The sequence below is a fragment of the Zalophus californianus genome, chromosome X (genome assembly GCF_009762305.2).
Source record: "Zalophus californianus isolate mZalCal1 chromosome X, mZalCal1.pri.v2, whole genome shotgun sequence".
NCBI lineage: Eukaryota > Metazoa > Chordata > Mammalia > Carnivora > Otariidae > Zalophus > Zalophus californianus.
This window is the reverse complement of record NC_045612.1, coordinates 119333013-119350977: the sequence shown is the minus strand read 5'-3', so window position 1 is coordinate 119350977 and position 17965 is coordinate 119333013. Positions and strand designations below refer to the sequence as shown.

The 17965-nt window shown below is 45.5% G+C and overlaps 1 protein-coding gene across 2 annotated transcripts in view; it reads left to right on the top strand.

Annotated features, from left to right (window-relative positions):
* Window positions 1–1330: 1330 nt before the first annotated feature.
* The window catches only part of EGFL6 (EGF like domain multiple 6), a 59765-nt gene continuing 43130 nt past the window's right edge, over window positions 1331–17965 (top strand). For both annotated transcript variants that reach the window (XM_027608562.2, XM_027608560.2), the window contains exon 1: window positions 1331–1458. In XM_027608562.2, the coding sequence (XP_027464363.1) occupies window positions 1385–1458 (74 nt within the window). In that variant the 5' untranslated portion in view covers window positions 1331–1384. The remainder of the gene's footprint in view (window positions 1459–17965) is intronic.

The window sequence follows — 17965 nt, the reverse complement described above, 5'->3', positions numbered from 1 at the left end:
GCTGCTATTTCAATATAATTTTGGATCTCAGAGCCAGGCACAATGTAAGTACTGAAAGTTCTATACGTGTGTTACGGGTATATATTCCGAAGGCACAAAAATATCCCGTCACACCTGTACCACGCGGGGGCGGGGGGAGGGGGGGGCTCTGTGAAAATAGATTGAAAACAAAAGTAGCGCCATGAAAGGTGTGGATGATTTTATGAGATTCTGATCAAAGATTGCTTTTTCCTTTGTAGAATGCAGTGAGGCCCCCTAAAGAGCCCTGCTCTTCAAAGTCAGCAACACCAGTGTGATTATTAAAAACACCTGCCTCTGCATGGCCGTTTGGATCCAGTGTCTTCTCACCTGGCCACACATCACTTCCAGGCTCCTCCTCTGTTCCCCATGCGACCTGACGGCACCTTTGTCCACAGCTCCCCTCAGGAGATATTAAGTGGTTAGGCCGAGGAGAATTTGACCACTCTGGAAGTTTCCTGTTGTAACGCTCATCCCCTCCGTTAAGCCTACAGAAGAGAAGTCCGCTCTGATAAAAGCAAAAAACAGAAACCTCATCGACTTGATAACTCAGGGCTAAGAAGGCAGGATGGCCCCCACGTGTTAGGCTACTCATGTTTTATTAGGACTTTTTGGAGTAATGGTTTATCTGGAGGAGGGAGTCATTTGGATCAGCATGTTTAGGGAGGAAAAACTCCTACCTGCTGATTTAATTCCGTTTCTAGACATGAGGTAGCCACCAACGTGGTGCCCTGCCCAAACTCCCTTGGGCCTTCCCATTCTAGTGGGACTTCAACAGTCAGCATCTACAAGGTTGCCCAGGACTTGGTGACCTTCCTGCTCTAGCAGCCCGTGATTTGCAGTTTGTGGAAGAACACCTAGCAGAGTATGATGAGAACCTAAACAAAAGTGGTATAGAAGTGTTTTGAACCAGCATTCTTGGTTCCTGCTTTGACTTAACCAGATTCTGAAATCCGAGCGCAGGTATCACCGAAACTTGTCGCAAAACAGCAGTCTGAAACAGATGGCGCGACGTGGTGACTCTGACCAGAGTGAAGTGCACTGAGTCTGGGGGAAGTTTCTCTGGTGAGCCGAGAGCGCGGAGGAGGATGCGCGGGTCGTGCCGGAGGCGGGTCCCAGCCAGATGTGCGCCGTCCGCCCCGCCCTCCCCTCGCGCGCCGGGCCCCGCCGCACCGGGAGAGGAGCCGCCGCGCGCCTCGCCAGGGCGCCCCCGCCGCCCGCTGGGACAGCGCCCGGGAGGAGCGGAGGCCCCGAGCAGCCGAGGAGAGCGGAGGCGGCCGGCCCGCAGCGCCCCGGGGCCCGCGCCCTCCCGACAGGGGGCTCAGGAGGAGCAGCGGGAAGCGGCGGAGGGAGGCCCCGCGCGAAGATGCGGCCGCGCTGGGCCCTGGCGCTCCCGCTGCTGTTCCCCTGGGTGGCAGGTGGATTAGGGAACGCGGCCAGGTGAGTGTCTGCTCCTCGCCCGGCCTGAGCTCCTCCTCGCGGCCGCTTCTATCCTTGGTCCCCCCAGGCACCCCGCGAGGGTGTGCGCGCGTGTGGTTGTGCGCGCTGAGACGGGCTTTCCCCAGGTGCCAGGCCCGGGGCGCGCACCGGCTTTCCTCCCCGCGCCCCTTTGGCGAGACTTGTTCCCAGACTCTCTGCACCCAGCGGGCTCCACGGAGGAGGGAGGCTCTGCGCGCAGCCGGGTGGGTGCGTTCTGGCTTGGTGGTCGGCGCGCATCTACTGTGCCCGCGGCGGTGCGAGTGGCGGTGGGCGGGTGGATTCTGGGCCTGTGTAGTTTTGTGTTTGCCGTTCTATCTGAAGGGCACCAACTGATTTGTCAGTCGCTGGTTTTGCAGAAACAGGACAACAGAGTAAGCGTTTGCTGTGCTTGGGCTGAGCCCGCTGGGAAGGGGGCTCCTCTACTCCTCTGATTAAGGTTAATGAACTGGAAAGAAAGGATGTGGTTGTCAGATGAAATCAACTCCTTTTTCTTGCTCTGGCAATTTAGAATCTGAAGCCGTTTCTCTACTGTTGGTAAACTTGTCGAAGCCCTGAAACTTATTTTTCCTGAGATCAGCAAAGCCACTTAGTAAGTGCCCGCGTACATGGTGCTGTTGGCTTGGCACTGTTCTGAACACTCTAGGACTATTAACCCATTTGAGAGCCCGTGTGGCAGAGAAGAAAAATGAGGCATGGAGAAGTTGAATAACTTGCCCAAGGAGGCTCAGCCAGTAATAAGTGATGGAGTGGGCATTCAAACCCAGGTGGTCTGGCTCGGGTGCCTGCTCTTCTCTAGGGCACTGGGGCAGCCTTTTAGGAATCACTCGCTGAAAAAGCTTTCCTGGTTCTCTGGCTGTGATATCTTGCCTTCTGAGGTTTCTCCTCAGAGCACTAAAGCAGCGTTTCTCCTCTGGGGCACTGTTGACCTTTTGCGTTGCGCCGGATAGTTCTCGGTTAGGGATGGTCCGAAAGCTGTCCTGTGCATTGTAGGATTTTGACCAGTATCCGTGGCCTCCACCCACTAGATGCCAGTAGCACCCTCTCCACCAAAAATGTCTCCAGTCTGCCCAAGGTGGAGATGGGGGGCAGTGGCTTGCAGAATCACTGCCTTGCGGAGATTTTTTTAGTCAAACAATTCCTGGGGAGAGCAGGCTGAGAGCCTTGGTTTGGAACAGGCTTCTGAAAGGTGAGCCTGACTATCTTTGTTTGACTTACAGGAAAAAAAATCTTTCATCAGTCAGCCGCAGTATTAAGGGATTTTGAAGTTCAAACAGAACAAACCTCAAACCAGGTTCTCAGAATGTAGGATTGTAAGTTTCAATTTCCTTTCCACAATAAAAATGTAAGCAGATGCAATTTGCTCATAATCACATTCTCCTTGAACGTTGGAGGTTCTTGTATTGTTAGAAAGCCCACTTAAGAAAGACCAACTGCTTTTGGGAGATGAGATTAGCAGTTCCTTAGCAGCCTGCAAACGGGACCTCCAAGAGCTTCACTTTCAAAGCGCCACCAAATTAAATGAAAGGCTGAGAAGCCCCCCAATAAACCAAGGAATATTAAAATGAAGAATCCATGTTCGGATTCTGCAATTCTGTGGTTTTCAGTTTGTGAAATGTGCTTTCTTTACACAGTATCAGGTTCCCAAGCTGGTGTGTTTATTATCTGCTCAACAGGCTTCGAAATGTAAAGTGGTCAGCTCTTCGGGAGCTGCCCATACACCGTGTTCCATCAACTCCAGCCTCCACATGAGGGGTGATACCTTTACAGAAAAGGCAAGGCACCCACTCCTTGCTTCCTGGGGCTTCACAGCTTACAGTAAAAACTGTGACTGCTCTGTAGAAATTTCTAATATAAGCACTGGGTTTTTATTTTTTTATTTAAAAATTTTTTAAGATTTTTAAAAATTTATTTGTGAGAACGAGAGCAAGCGAGCACACGAGCAGGGGGGAGCGGCAGGCAGAGGGAGAGGCAGGTTCCCCGCTGACCATGGAGCCTGATGTGGGACTCGATCCCAGGACCCTGGGATCATGACCTGAGCTGAAGGCAGACACTTAACCGACTGAGGCGTCCCGTGGGTTTTGTTTTTTTTTTTTTAAATAGAAATACTGCACCATAATTTTAGTGATCTAGAAAATTGCATGCCACCTAAGTGATGCTTAGTGCATAGTAGACAGTTAACACTCATCAAATGAATAAATCATCATCAGCATGCATTTTCCTGGTCATAAGCATCAGAATTTGGCTTGAGCCCTATACTTTTTGTTTTTATTTCTGTTTATTTTATTTTATTTTTTTACTAGGCAAGGGACTTTATTAACCTTGTTTCAAACTTTATTCCTAGGCTTTTTCAGCTTAATTAGCTGCAAAGAATGAATTGTGTCTAAGCAAAAGCTGAAAGGAGCTATAGTATCCAAGGGGCTTGGGCTTAAAAATACTAGAGATCTAGATTTTATCAGATCCACAAACAAAATTTTAAAACACAGTCATAATATAAAATAGCAGCTCCCAGTAACTTCTTCAAGTTTCGTCTTCTTCAGAAGGTAACTCAATTCCATTTGCTTCATTCTTGGAAGCTTCATCAAAATTCTCCCCAAGATCTGGAACTTCGCCATCATCCTGGTCTCCGGTAGCAAGTGGTGCTTTTCCACCCACAGATCGTGCGGGCAGAGCTTCAGCTAGTCTTAAATGAGTCAGACGGTCTGCACCAAGTTGGTGTCAGATGCCAGGTAGCATAGTGTTCCTGTCCGCTGCCTGCCGCGGGGCTCGATCCCAGGACCCTGTGATCATGAGCTGAGCTGAAGGCAGACGCTTCACTGACTGAGCCACCCAGCTGCCCCAGAACTGAAGTTTATTTTTATCATGGACTGTAGCCCTTCTCTGAACCACCTTCTTTCTGTGAGCGGTTTCTTTCCCACCAGTGCGCCCTTGTGCTTGCAGTTTGGCGAGTTTCTCCTGGTCTGTGATAGTTTCTTTCGTCTTGTTGGAGCAGAAATGTGACTGCGAGGGGGACTAGGGTTGGCGCTCAGGGGGTGTCGGGTGAACCAGCTGAGATTCAGTCGAACCCTAGATTTTTTAAATGCCCTTTGGGCATGGGGACCATTTGCCAGTCTAGCACATTTATTGAACTGAATTCCCTCTCCACAGGGTTCTAGGACCTAACACTGGCATCTTTTGGCCTTGAGCACATAAGATGAATATTAATTTTGCTATTCTTTTCATGTTTGGAGCAACTCCCTATTTATAGTGTATTTCTGTTACACATTTTTTTTCTCTCTTGAATTCAAATAAAAATAACGTGAGATGAAGGAATGACTGGGTTCATGCTGAGGGTCTACACTCGGGGAGAGATGCCTGCTTTCTGTAAATCACACCTACGTTGAGAACTGATTCCTCTCAGAGCCCCGCTAAGGAAGTGCCATTGTAATAACTTTCCGCAAACTTTGTGGCTTAAAAAAAACACAGATTTATTCTCTTAGAGTTCTGGAGATCACAAATCTAAAGTGGGTCTTAAGGGGCTAAAATTAAGGTGTTGGCAGGGCTGTTCCCTCTGGAGGCTCCAGGGGAGACTCTGTTCCTTGTCTCATAGCTTCTAGAGGCTTCCAACATTCCTAGGCTTGTGGCCACATCACTTCAATCTCTTCTTCGTCACCTTGCTTTTTTTTCTCTTAGCCTCCTTCCTCCCTTATCCCTTACCTGTGATTATACCAGGCCCACCCAGATAATCCAGGACGGTCTCTTTATCATAAGATCCTTAATTTGATCACATCCGCAAACTCCCTTTTGCCATATAAGATAACATTTACAGGTTCTAAGGATTAGGTAGGACGTGGACATCTTTGGGGAGGCCATTATTCAGCCTTGCAGAGGAAGTGTGAACTGCGAGTCGGTTGTTCTTGGTTTCTCATTTTGAAACATGATTTTAGTGATTTGTGAGTGGTTGAGGTATCATTCATCTCTTATTCTTAAAACTAGAATTTGTGGGAATATCCCCAAAACTCAAGAGCCGAGTTTTTTTGGGGTGCCTGGGCGGCTCAGTTGTTAAGCGTCTGCCTTCAGCTCGGGTCACGAGCCCAGGGTCCTGGGATCGAGCCCCGCATCGGGCTCCCTGCTCGGCAGGAAGCCTGCTTCTCCCTCTCCCACTCCCCCTGCCTGTGTTTCCTCTCTCGCTGTGTCTCTCTTTGTCAAATAAATAAAATCTTAAAAAAAAAAAAAAAACTGAGTTTTTCTAGGAAATAGTGACCATGAAATGTTTGATTACAACATAGAAATCACTTCTGAGCAACCTATTTCAATAGTTTCATTGGTTTAGAAGATATTACAGTCCTATTTATATGTGACTTATGTGCATAAGCCAAGGTTGCGTAAACATTAAAATGAAAATAAGTCTGTTATCTAGTCTTCATAAATCCGATTGGCATTCAACAAATACTGGTGAGACTCTACTCTGTGTCAACACTTTTCAGTGTGATTTCAATCATTTCTCTCATCAACCCTAGGAAATAGATAATTGTGCCTATTTGACAGACATTGGGATGGAGAAACTTGAAGAAATTCGATGAATTTCCAAGAACTTTTTTTGATATGATTTTCTGCTTTAAGAGCAGTGCCATTCCAATGTTCCACATTTATTTCTCCAAAAATATTGGATACATAAAAGCTGACATTTTTGCAAAATACGTTCTCGCCAATGATCTTGTTTAGCTTGACTCCTGCCCAGTATGACCCAGGGATGTGTGTAGAATAAGTGAGGGATTTCTGAGTCTCCACCCTCTCCAGTACACTTCCTTCCTCTAAGTTTACATTCTCTCAGAAGCAGACTCTGAGATCAGGATTTGAGTGTACGTGGTTCATTTGTGAGGTGACCCCAGAAAGTTCTAGTAGGGAAAGAAATGTTATGGAAATAAGTTACCACTGTGATTCAATCCTGCTGGGGAATTCTAGAAGACAGTAGGACACAAGCCTCAGAGCTAACGCCCCTGAAGGCAAGGGAGCTGGGGTATTTATACTCCCAACAGTCATGGGTTGAGGGCTTCTGAGGAGGGGCCATTTAAAAGGGGAGAACAGATATTGAGGTACCATTTGCAATGTCAGCCATGTGTAAATTAGGGATCATATCCCATTTACAGATGAATAAACTGAGTTTCTAAAGATTAAGCCGTTAAGTGATTTGCCTAAAATATCACAGTGAACAGGTGGCAGATTGAAAGCCATGGCTATCTCCCAAGGATAATTAGATCATTTTCCACGGGGTGCTTTGTCCAGAGTAATCAGCAGTACTTCTGGTTTCATCAGTTAACTTGCTGGGTTTCAACGTAGTGGTTATTCCAATAACCTGTTTTAAGTCTGAAGGTCATGCTTATGAAAACAAACAAAAGGCAAAAGACCAATACTCTAAAAGTAGCTAAAATTAATTCACTTCAGGTTCAACATGAATTGAACAAATGACATACTCAAAACATCCTCCTGAATGTCAGAGATACATATCTATCTGCCGCCCCCCTCCCCCTGAACAACTTGGGAGGGCAGGCAACATATCTGTCTTTTTTGGTGAGTGGGGTGCAGGGTGAGGGTTGTTACCTCTAGCTCCTAGCCCAGTTCCTGGCACATAGTAGGTGTTGAATAAAAAAATTGATGCGTTAATGACCACAGGACTCTGGTGGAGAGGCAAATAGTGTTACATATAAATAACGTGTGTTTATACTTCTATATATAAGCATTCAAAAGAATGAATATGTATATTTATGTTTTTACATATTACACTTGACCTGTAACACAGGTTTGAACTACATGGGTCCACTTATTCGTGGATTTTTTCCAGTACAGTGCTGTGAATGTATTTTCTCTTCCTTATGATTTCCTTAATAACATTTTCTTTTCTCTAGCTTACTTTATTGGAAGAATACCATATATAATACATATACCAAATATGTGTGAATCAACTGTTTTCTGTTATTGGTAAGGCTTCCAGTCCACAGTAAGCTTTTGGTAGTTACATTTGGGGGGACTCAAAAGTTATACAAGGATCTTTGTGCCAGGGGTCAGCACCCCTAACTCCCATGTTCACCGATCAACTGTGTATGTTTACGTGAATATGTATGCATGTAAAATTATGTGTGTGTGTGTGTGTGTGTATAGAGAGAACATATAGAACATATGAACCATTCCATAGAAATCAGATAAGAGAAATTGAGTCCACGAGTCAGTCAGGGAAAGTGGAGGACAGAGGATGACATTGAAACTGTCCTTGTGGAATGAACGTGAGCCCACCTGGTCTAAAACAGGGGAGAAGGCAAGTCTGCAGTACTTACTTCCCAGTAGGTATTGCATAGGAATAAATAAATGGCTGGCTGGATCGATACATAGCTGCAAAAAGCATATAAAAGGAAGGCTTTGGCCCCAGATAGGAAGTGCACTGGCCAGCATCTGGGGGCACGAGCCTGGTGACAGCCAAGAAGGCAAGCTGGAAACAGGCCACGAAGAGCCCTGTATTTTGAGCCAAGGAGCTTGGGCTTTGTTGTGAGAGCAGAGAGCAAAGCAGGGCATTGCAGGCTGTGTTCTGTAAAGATACCCCATCGTGACCAATTCACGCTCAGAACGATCCCACAGTCGCACAGAATTATCTTCAAGGTAATGCACTGTAGTTTAGTGAAATTGGCAGCCTTTTTCCTTTCCAAATGTACATGCTATCAGTGTGTTTATAATCCGTGGTAGCTCAGATTGGATGAACACAAATGCAAAATTAAAACTCAACATACCAAAGCAGCAACCATCTTTACAAAGATCACGTTTGCTCTTCAAGTATTGCTCTGTTTCTGGGCACGACGTGTAGGAGTTATCTGTTGCTATTCAACAAAATACTCCAAAGCTCAGAGATTTAAAACAACATTTATTTATTACCCCTCACCATTTCTGTGAGCCAGGAATTCAGGAGCACTTTAGCTGGATGGGGCTTGGGGTTTTTCACGAGGTTGCAGCCAAGTTGTTGGCCGAGGCTGTAGTCCTCAGAAGGCCTGACTCCAGCGGGGGGCCTGCCTGCAAGGTGGTGCGCTCACCACCTCGGACAGGGCACCTCGGTGATTCACTGGCTGCGGCCAGGAAGCCTCAGTTCCTCGCCTGGTGGAGCTCCCTCTGGGGCTGCTTGAGTGTCCTCATTGGCCCAGCAGCCGACTTCCACATGGCAGGGACTCAGAGAGAGAAGGCGAAAGTAGCTCTGCCTTGTGTGCCCTGACCTTGGAAGTTACCCTCCATCCACTCCCACCGCGACCTCTTCGAGTGAAGCCAGGCACTAAGTCCAGTCCTACATAAGGGGGGCGGGGGATTAGGCTTCACCTCCTGGAAGGTGGACTATCAGAGAATTTGTGGGCATATTTTAAAACCACATCACACCTTCTGGTTTTCCTTCTCAGCCTCTTTTACCAGCCTTGGTTTCCACAGAGCTCTGCTTCCTATATAGATGTAGATGACTTCGAAATGTGAATCTCAAGCCCCAGCCTCTCTCTGCTGCATTCTTCACCTAGCCATTGGGATGTCCCGTGGAGCTTCGGACATCCCAAACTGAGCTCTGGGTCAGCTCTCCAGAGCTCACTGTCCCCCATCTCACCCATTGTCCCTATTCCAGGACAAACAGTATCCAAACTGGTCCAACCAAAAACCTGGGCATCGTTTCTGACAACTCTTCTCCCCACTTGTATTCACTCTGGTGCTAAATCCTATCACAGACGGAGCCTCAAGCCCATCTGCTTCTCTCTCTCCTGCCCACCACCACCCAGCCACGCACTGTCATTTCTCACCTGAACCCCAACAATAGCTGCCCTTTGCTGCTGCTTTTGCCCCCTCTAGTTCACATTCCAGAGGGTTCCTCTTAAAACTTAAATCACATCATGTTAGCCATCTCCTTAAAGCCTTTCAGTGACTTTGCATTGGATTCAGAATAAGATCTGTTCTATTTAAGATGGCATAAAAGGCCCTGTGGGTCTTGCCCGTTTCTCTAACTCCCCATTTTCTGTCATTCCCCACCGTGCTCTCTGGATGGAAACTAAAGGAGCTGCCTGATGACACTTGCTTTATTGACTACCTTCTCTTCCTCGTCTCACTTCCCCACTCCCCTACCCCCGTGCCTTTACCTCGTAGACAAAGCACTTGCGCTCACATCCTTGTATCAGTCGGCTTCTGGGGGAGCCCACGCTAAGACACTCCCCATGCCCGATTCCCACCCAAGTCCCGAGCGTGGAAGGTTAAATGAGAGAAATAGAGGAAGCGAGGGAAGGTGCTGAGTTTTGATCTACTGTCGATGACATGGGAAATTTGAAGATGGAGAACACATGCCGGTACGCACTTGATAGCCAGCCGTTTGTTGACGAGTCTCCTTGACGCCCACACCTCCAGGCGGCTGAGACGCTTTGGGGTATCCCTGGGCCTGGTGGACCTGGACTCTGTATGTTGAAGATGGGTGGAAGCCAGAATTAATCTTAACCTGTACGGTACAATGGACTTGCTGTACTGGGAACGCTGATGAAAACAAAAGGAAACAAAACAAAGAACCCCCTCATGGCTGGACCTTATGGTCCCTATTTAGAAAAAAATTTATTTCGGGCGCCTGGGTGGCTCAGTCGTTAAGCGTCTGCCTTTGGCTCAGGTCATGATCCCAGGGTCCTGGGATCGAGTGCCGCATCGGGCTCCCTGCTCGGCGGGAAGCCTGCTTCTCCCTCTCCCACTCCCCCTGCTTGTGTTCCTGCTCTCACTGTCTCTCTCTGTCAAATAAATAAATAAAATCTTTAAAAAAAAAAAAGAAAAGAAAAAAATTTATTTCATTCGTTGGGCCACATTTAAACATCAGCAAAAAGAAGTTTTACCTTCTCAATTTGTCTTGGAGAAAGACTATCATAAGATTTCCTGGAACCTGACCATAAACAAGCACACTAAGAATTCTGGCACGGTATATTTTCACAGAAAATAAGGAATCCCAGGAAGAAACACTACACTACTTACACAATCCCTGGAATGTTTTTAAATTAACCTCAGCTGTGGAGACAGCGTTCGTGATTAATTTGATCAGTGTAGACAGCAGGCTGTGTAATGCATTAAAGGAACTGGGACAATTGAGCATTCAGTTCAGACTCCCACAGCTCAGGGCCTCCTCTCCACAGAGACTCGCTCATCTGCACGGACACTTCCCTGCCTTGGGACCAGGCTCCCTGGGCCTTCCGTATGCCAACTGGGGTTCAGCAAGAGAGATCTGAGGGAGAGAGAGCGCTGCTGGCCGGCCCGGCCAGACCTCCTGAGATGGCAGAGGATGTTGCTGGGGTCATTTCGATCCAAGATCAGGAGTTCTCTTTCTAGGTTCCTAAATTCCTTTTGATTGATTACCCCATGTTTATCGGGTCCCGTGAGGTTGGGTCAATCCAGCCAAATGCATACCAGCTCATTATACTCAGACATGTATTACATTCCAGTGATTGGTACCCTGCCAGAACCGTGCCTCCTTGGTAGCTTGGAATGCGCTGCTCCAATTTTATACATTTAAAAAAAATATATGTGCTTCACTAGATATGGAACTAAATGCAACTCATATGGATCGTTTTGTAAGATTTTTTTTTTTAAGAGAGGTAGAGAAGGGGGAGTGGGGAGGGGGAGAGACAGAATCCTGAGCAGGCTCCATGCCCGATGCGGGGCTTGATCTCACAACCCCACGATCATGACCTGAGCCAAAATCAAGAGTCGGACGCCTAACTGACTGAGCCACCCAAGTGCCCCTTGTAAGATTTTTTTTTTGTATGACTAGATTCACATATGAGGAAAAAGATGTGCCCTAGACTTTAGGAAAAGAAATGATTCTTGAAATACTACTCTGTTGATCAGGGTAGGCTCATTTCTACATCAAAACGGTCTCAAAATGGCAGTGGCTGAACACAGTAAAGTTTATTTCTTTGTCTGCCTTGAAGTCCCCGACATGTTGGAGAGACTCTGCTTGTGTGCTTTTACATAAGACCAGGCTCCATCCATCTTGAAGGGCCATTTCCTCCAGGCCAGCAGAGTCCTTTTTATTCAGCAGGCTGATAGAAAAGGAGCATGTCCAGGATCCCGTGGGAGGCTTTGTGAACAGGCTTGGAGGTGGTCTGCCCACGTTCCGTTGGCCTAAACCAGTCATGTGGCCCCACCTAACCCGCGGGCTGGCTGGGGAGCATAGTGTAGCTTTGTGCCCGAGAGAGAGAAATAGGTTTGCTGAGCCCTGAAACTTCTCTTCCATGATCATTAAATTGTAACATGAAATTACAGATATTTGGCCATTTTTAACTTATAGAAGTTTCATGTAGTTTAACCTAATCGTTTATGTCCCTTATCCAGAATACTCACAACCAGATATTAAAATAAAAGAATAATTGAATTGATGATGGGAGAGTTAGTGATTGGGCAGGAATTAGAGCAAAGCACAGGTAGAAGGAGAGGATGCTGGGGAAGTAATCTGAATAATTTGTTAATATTAACTTAAGGCCATGCAAGAACTCTGTATGCAACTATAGATTAAAGCTTTTTGAGAAGTTTTTAAAAAGGTTTATGAGATAGAGTGCCCTATTATTGTCAATGTCATGCTTGCATGTGCTGGATTCCTTTCTTCCCCCCAATAATATTGTCTCAGCTTAAACAGAAATATTTTAGTATTTACTTTTCTTTTTTATCCATAATTTTAAATGACTGCGTATGTGCATTTAAAAAAAAAAAAACGTGGCAGGCTTAGAATGCAGAGCTGGATGCTTGGTGTAATAAATCAATTTCCTTTGGCACCTACAAATCAGCAAGTGATTATTAGCCATTTTATCCACCAGAGATTTCCCCCCCCTTTAAACTGTTTTTCCATTTTCATGACCAGATGTAGAATTTGATGATTAAACCACTAAAATCCCATTTGTGGCTTTCCCTTTGAGGTATCTCTCAAAACTGGGTAAATACAGGGATGGCACGTCCATCAATTAAAAAGTATGTTGCTCATTTATGGACTTGCGTGGTTCTCTGATGGTTTTTCCTACGATGTTGTTGCAAGCTACTTGGTCTTCTCTAGGAAATACGCACAGAACGTGTCGCTGCATCTACAGAGCAGCTGTGGGCCGAACTGTTGTTTTCTGGTTTGTGTAATTGCCCAAACATCAGAATCTACTTTATAGTTCTCAGTCATGAGTTGATTCTTAATGATTGTTTCTTTAAAAAAAAAAAACCAACAAAAAAAAACAAGTGAAAATAAGGCTAGATTCAATAACAAATTTGTTATCTTCTAACAAAGCTGTAATCCTAAAATGCATTTGTGACTGAAGAAGGAATTTTTTCCAGTGGATAAGAAACCTTACTTGATTAACAAGTTTTTGGTGGCCCAAGTGTTAGTCATTAACATTTTGGAGAGCTTTACAAGTGATAGTTTGTACAATGTCAAAAATGATGACTTGGGAGAAATTGATACACCTCAGATTTCTCAGCTTCACCTTTTCACCTAAAGACAAGCATGTGAAAGCAATAAAATTCGAGAAAGAGGATTTCTCTGGAGAGTTGTGGTAATGTGCAAACAGTATATGAATTTCATCTTCTGGTAACTTTCTCCTTTTAGTTAACCCCAGCCAGTGTTCTTTACAATCAAAAGTAAATCACTTTGACCAATACATATGAAATGGTTTGCCCACCTGTACAGAGGACCCTGGACTCTTTCACTAAAGTTTTTAATTAGGCTTTTAAAAAAATATATTTCAACCAGATTCAATTTTTTTTGTTCTGATTTCACATCTAACAGCTTCAATAATCTTTTTTTTGAGGTGTAACTGACATGTAACATTATATTAGTTACAGGTATACAATATAATGATTCAATATTTGTATATATTGCAAAATGATCACAATAGGTCAACTTACTGTCTGTCACCATACATAGTTATAAATTTTTTTCTTGTAATGAGAACTTTTGAGATTTATTCTCTTAGCAACTTTCAAATATGCAAATAGGACTGTTAACTATAGTCACCATCTGTACATTACATCCCTATGACTTATTTTATAACTGGAAGTTTATACCTTTTGACCCCCTTTACCCATTTCGCCCCACCCCTCACCTCCCTGCTCTGGCAACCACTAGTCTGTTCTTTGTATGTATGAGCTTGTTTTTTATTTATTTATTTATTTATTTTAAAGATTTTATTTATTTGACACAGAGAGACACAGCGACAGAGGGAACACAAGCAGGGGGAGTGGGAGAGGGAGGAGCAGGCTCCCCGCCGAGCAGGGAGCCCGATGTGGGGCTCGATCCCAGGACCCTGGGATCTCGACCTGAGCTGAAGGCAGACGCTTAACGACTGAGCCACCCAGGCGCCCCTGTTCTTTGTTTTTTAGATTCCACATATAAGTGAGCTCATGTGGTATTTGTCTTTCTCTGACTTATTTCACTTAGTATAATGCCCTCAAAGTCCATCAGTGTTTTCCCAAATAGCAGGTTTTCACTCTTTTTTTTTAATGACTGAATAGTATTTCATTGTGTATGTATACCGCATTTTCTTTATCCATTCGTCCGTCATTGGACCCTTAGGTTGTTTCCAGATCGTGGCTATTCTATATAATGTTGCAGTGAACATGGGACATGCATGTATTTTTTCAAGTTAGTGGCTTCATTTTCTTTGGATAAATACCCAGAAGTGAGATTGCTGGCAAAATGTAATTTTGTGAGGAACCTCCATACTGTTTTCCACAGAGGCTGCACCAATTTACATTCCCATCAGCAGTGCACGAGGTTCCCTTTTCTCCACATCCTCACCAACACTTGTTATTTCTTGTCTTTTTGATAATAGCCATTCTGCCCAATGTGAAGTGATATCTCATTGTGGCTTTGATTTGCATTTCCCTGATGTTGAGTGATGTTGAGCGTCTTCTCATGTGTCTGTTGGCCATCTGGATGTCTTTGGGGAAATGTTTATTCAGATCCTCTTCCTGTTTTTTAATCAGATTGGTCTTTTTGTTATTGAGTTGTATGAGTTCTTTCTATATTTGGGGTATTAACCTCTTGCCGGATATATGGCTAGCAAATATTTTCTCCCATTCAGTAGTTTACCTTTCCATTCTGTTGAGTTTCCTTTGCTGTACAGACGTTTTTTTAGTTTGATATTCCACTTGTCAATTTTTGCTTTTGCTTTTGGTGTCAAGTTTCAGTAATATTGTTGCTTATTGAGTTCCCTCTACTCTTATGGAGGCTGCTTTGTTTTGCAAAATCCCTGATATTTCCAACTGCTTGAAATCCTTCTATACCTCCCCAGAGCCTTCAGAGTGGACAAGTGTTTTGCATGGTCACAGGCCTTTTCTTTGCGGCCCCTGCTTCTCTCCCTGCTACCTTCTCCTCCCCTCTATTCTCTCTGCTCCCCTCCCCACTCCCCTCCCCACTCCCCTCCCCACTCCCCTCCCCACTCCCCTGCTCTAAACACACACCACTTTCTAGACCCTAGTTTACAGGCCACCAACTCCTCAGGTTTTTGGTGGCTCCCTCCTTGACACAGGCTGTTTTCTCTGCCTGGAACACCTTCCCTACCCAACAGCCTCCTTCCGTTTTACCCAGGTAAGTCCGCCAGTCTCCAGGATTCATATCAGGCCCCATTTCCCCCAGAAAACCCCTCACCCACCCACCCCTAACCTAACGACTCCTACATCTTGCCCTAGCTCCGAGAACTTACTCCTTTTGTGAGATTTGTCAAATCATAGTATAATAATCTGTTCACTTGCCCAGCTGCATCCTTGGACTGTAAGTTCTTTGTGGGCAGGGGCTGTTCTCATATATGTCTAGAGCCTCAGTGCCTGACATATGTAGTTACCTAATACATTTTAGGTGAAAAAAAATGGATAGATGGATGAATGAATAGTGCAGGGGAGGAAAGATAATTTTCCCTCTACCCTTCTAGGTTCTTGGCTGAGATCCCCCTGTAATAAAAGACAGATTAATAGGAGAAAACCAGACAGAAGTAAATAACTTATATACCTGCTGTACACCTGGGGGATACCCAGGAAAACTGAGTAACTCAAAATGGCACAAGCCACCACCTTAATACCCAGCTAAAGATAAAAGTTGTTGTTGGAGTTTGGGGGAGCAGGTTATGGGAGGTGACCAGGCAAAGCACAGTAAGTAAGGATAAGGTTGTTACACAGATTTAAGTCCTGGCCTTCTCCATTGATAACAGCTTCTTCTTCTTCTTCTTCTTCTTCTTCCTTCTTCCTTCTTCTTCCTTCTTCCTTCTTCTTCCTTCTTCTTTCTTCTTTCTTCTTTCTTCTTCTTTTTTTTTTAAAGATTTTATTTGAGAGAGAGAGAAAGCACAAGTAGTGGGGAGGGGCTGAGTGAGAAGCAGGCTGCCTGCTGAGCAGGGAGCCCGATGTGGGGCTCGATCCCAGGACCCTGGGATCATGAGCTGAGCCAAGAGCAGATGCTTAACCGACTGAGCCACCCAGGCACCCCTGATAACAGCTTCTTGAGATTTAGAGATGGAGACAGCCTCATATATGAAGATTTCCCTTGTAAATATAAATATCTCTTACATAAGGGTAACTTCTTTTTTTAAAAAAGATTTTATTTACTTACTTGAGAGAGAGTGTGCACACACGTGCGTGACAACAGAGGGAAAGGGAGAGGCAGACCCCCGCTTAGCAGGGACCTGACTTGGGGCTCAGTCCCAGGACCCTGAGATCATGACCTGAGCCAAAGGCAGATGCCTAACTGACTAAGCCACCCAGGCGCCCCGCAAGAGTAACTTCTACTCAGGTTTTCAGAGCTTCTCCTGTGTCTGCTGTTTCTTAAAAATAATCAGCCCAAAATAATCCTTATGCCAAAGAAGCATGTTTTGGGGTGGCAAATCCTGTTCCCCTTCCATACTTTGGTCAGCTGTATTCCTGCCTGACTTCTAATACGAATGTAAAGTCACCTGGTCTTTTTTGTGACCCTGGTTTCTTCATGTGTAAAATGATAGGTTAGAACTGGCTGATGTCTGAGGTCACTTTCTTTAAGGTGAAATTCTACAGTGAGCTCCCCTTGCAGTGAAAACTGACTCCTATATACATTAAAAAGTAAAGTCACATGGAAACTGTGGCAGCCGTGAGAATGTGCCTTGCAGACTGCCAGCTGCTGAGAGTGCGATTGACCCAGGGCCCGCACTACTCTGCTCTTGGAAAGCCATCACCACGGTTGAGCAACGCCATGCCTCCCACGGGCTGCTCCTGCCAGGCCACCTTCCAGAAGGAGCATGGCAGGGATACCACGGCAGGACCGTTTGTGGGAAATACCACTCTCCTCTGAAGGTCAGTTTTGGCTCCCAGACTCCCCCTCAGTTTTGCCAAACCCTCCTTAGACTTACCCAGCAGCCTTGGATGCCTGCATCCGACCTTTGTTCCGTCTTTGCTTTGCTCGGGGTCAGCCTCGCATGGCGGTCCGATGGCCCTCCCAGCCTTCCCCAGCTCTCGCGCCATGTTCTCTCACAGGTGTTTCCTGTAATAACATCCTTGCACGTTTATTCCCCTCATGGCTTCTGCTTCTCAGAGGACTCAAACTAAAGCAGAAACCTAGTTCAAACTGCGATTCATTTCATTGATTATGAGTCCATGGCAGTTTTAAACTTTATACCTTATTCAACACATCTAGTAGCAATCTTAATCGTACTGCTAGTACTGCTAAGAGTGGTGAGTTAGGGAACATTTCCTGTGTTACTCACTGCTCCAAGCCCTTTATATATATTGCGTCATTCCATTGTCACAAAATCCCTTAAAGTAAATCCCCTTTTTATCCCCATTTCACAAATGAGATAGTTGAGGCATAGAAAGGCAAAGTAACTTGCTGAAAGTCACAGGTTCATGTACAGTAGAGCCATGATTCAAACTCAAGAAGGAGACCGTCGGCCTGACCATCGTATTTTGCGGCCTGCTCAACATCAGAGCTGATCCTGCTTTTTCTAGAAACACTCTGTGTTTGGCTTAACCTGGTGTTCCTTTTACCTTTCTGAGCATTGCTTGAGTCTCTGGACGTTTCTCCTCCACGGCCCACCTCTTACATGCTAGTTTCCTTGGGGCTGTGCCCTAAGCCGCCTTTTCTTCTTGCACTACATACATTCCCGTAGATTCAGTAACCAACTGCCTGCAGATGACGCCCCACTCTGTCCTGCTTCCTGGACTTTTGGCCCAAATAGCCAACTTCCTATTCAACATCTCTTGGTTGTCTGTCTAATGAGCCCTCAAAATTAGCATGTCCCTAAGAGAACTCCTCATTTATCCTGTTCCTCAACATGGTCCTCCATCCATATTCCCCATTCCAGAAATAACAGCACTGCTGTCTACCTGATTTTACATCCATCTCACACTCCAGATCCAATTGACCGGAATATGACCTCCATGAGGGCAGAGATCTTACGTTCCTCGTGGTTGCTGCTGACCCTCTGGAGATGAACCCAATGCCTGATATGTTGTAGGTTTTCAG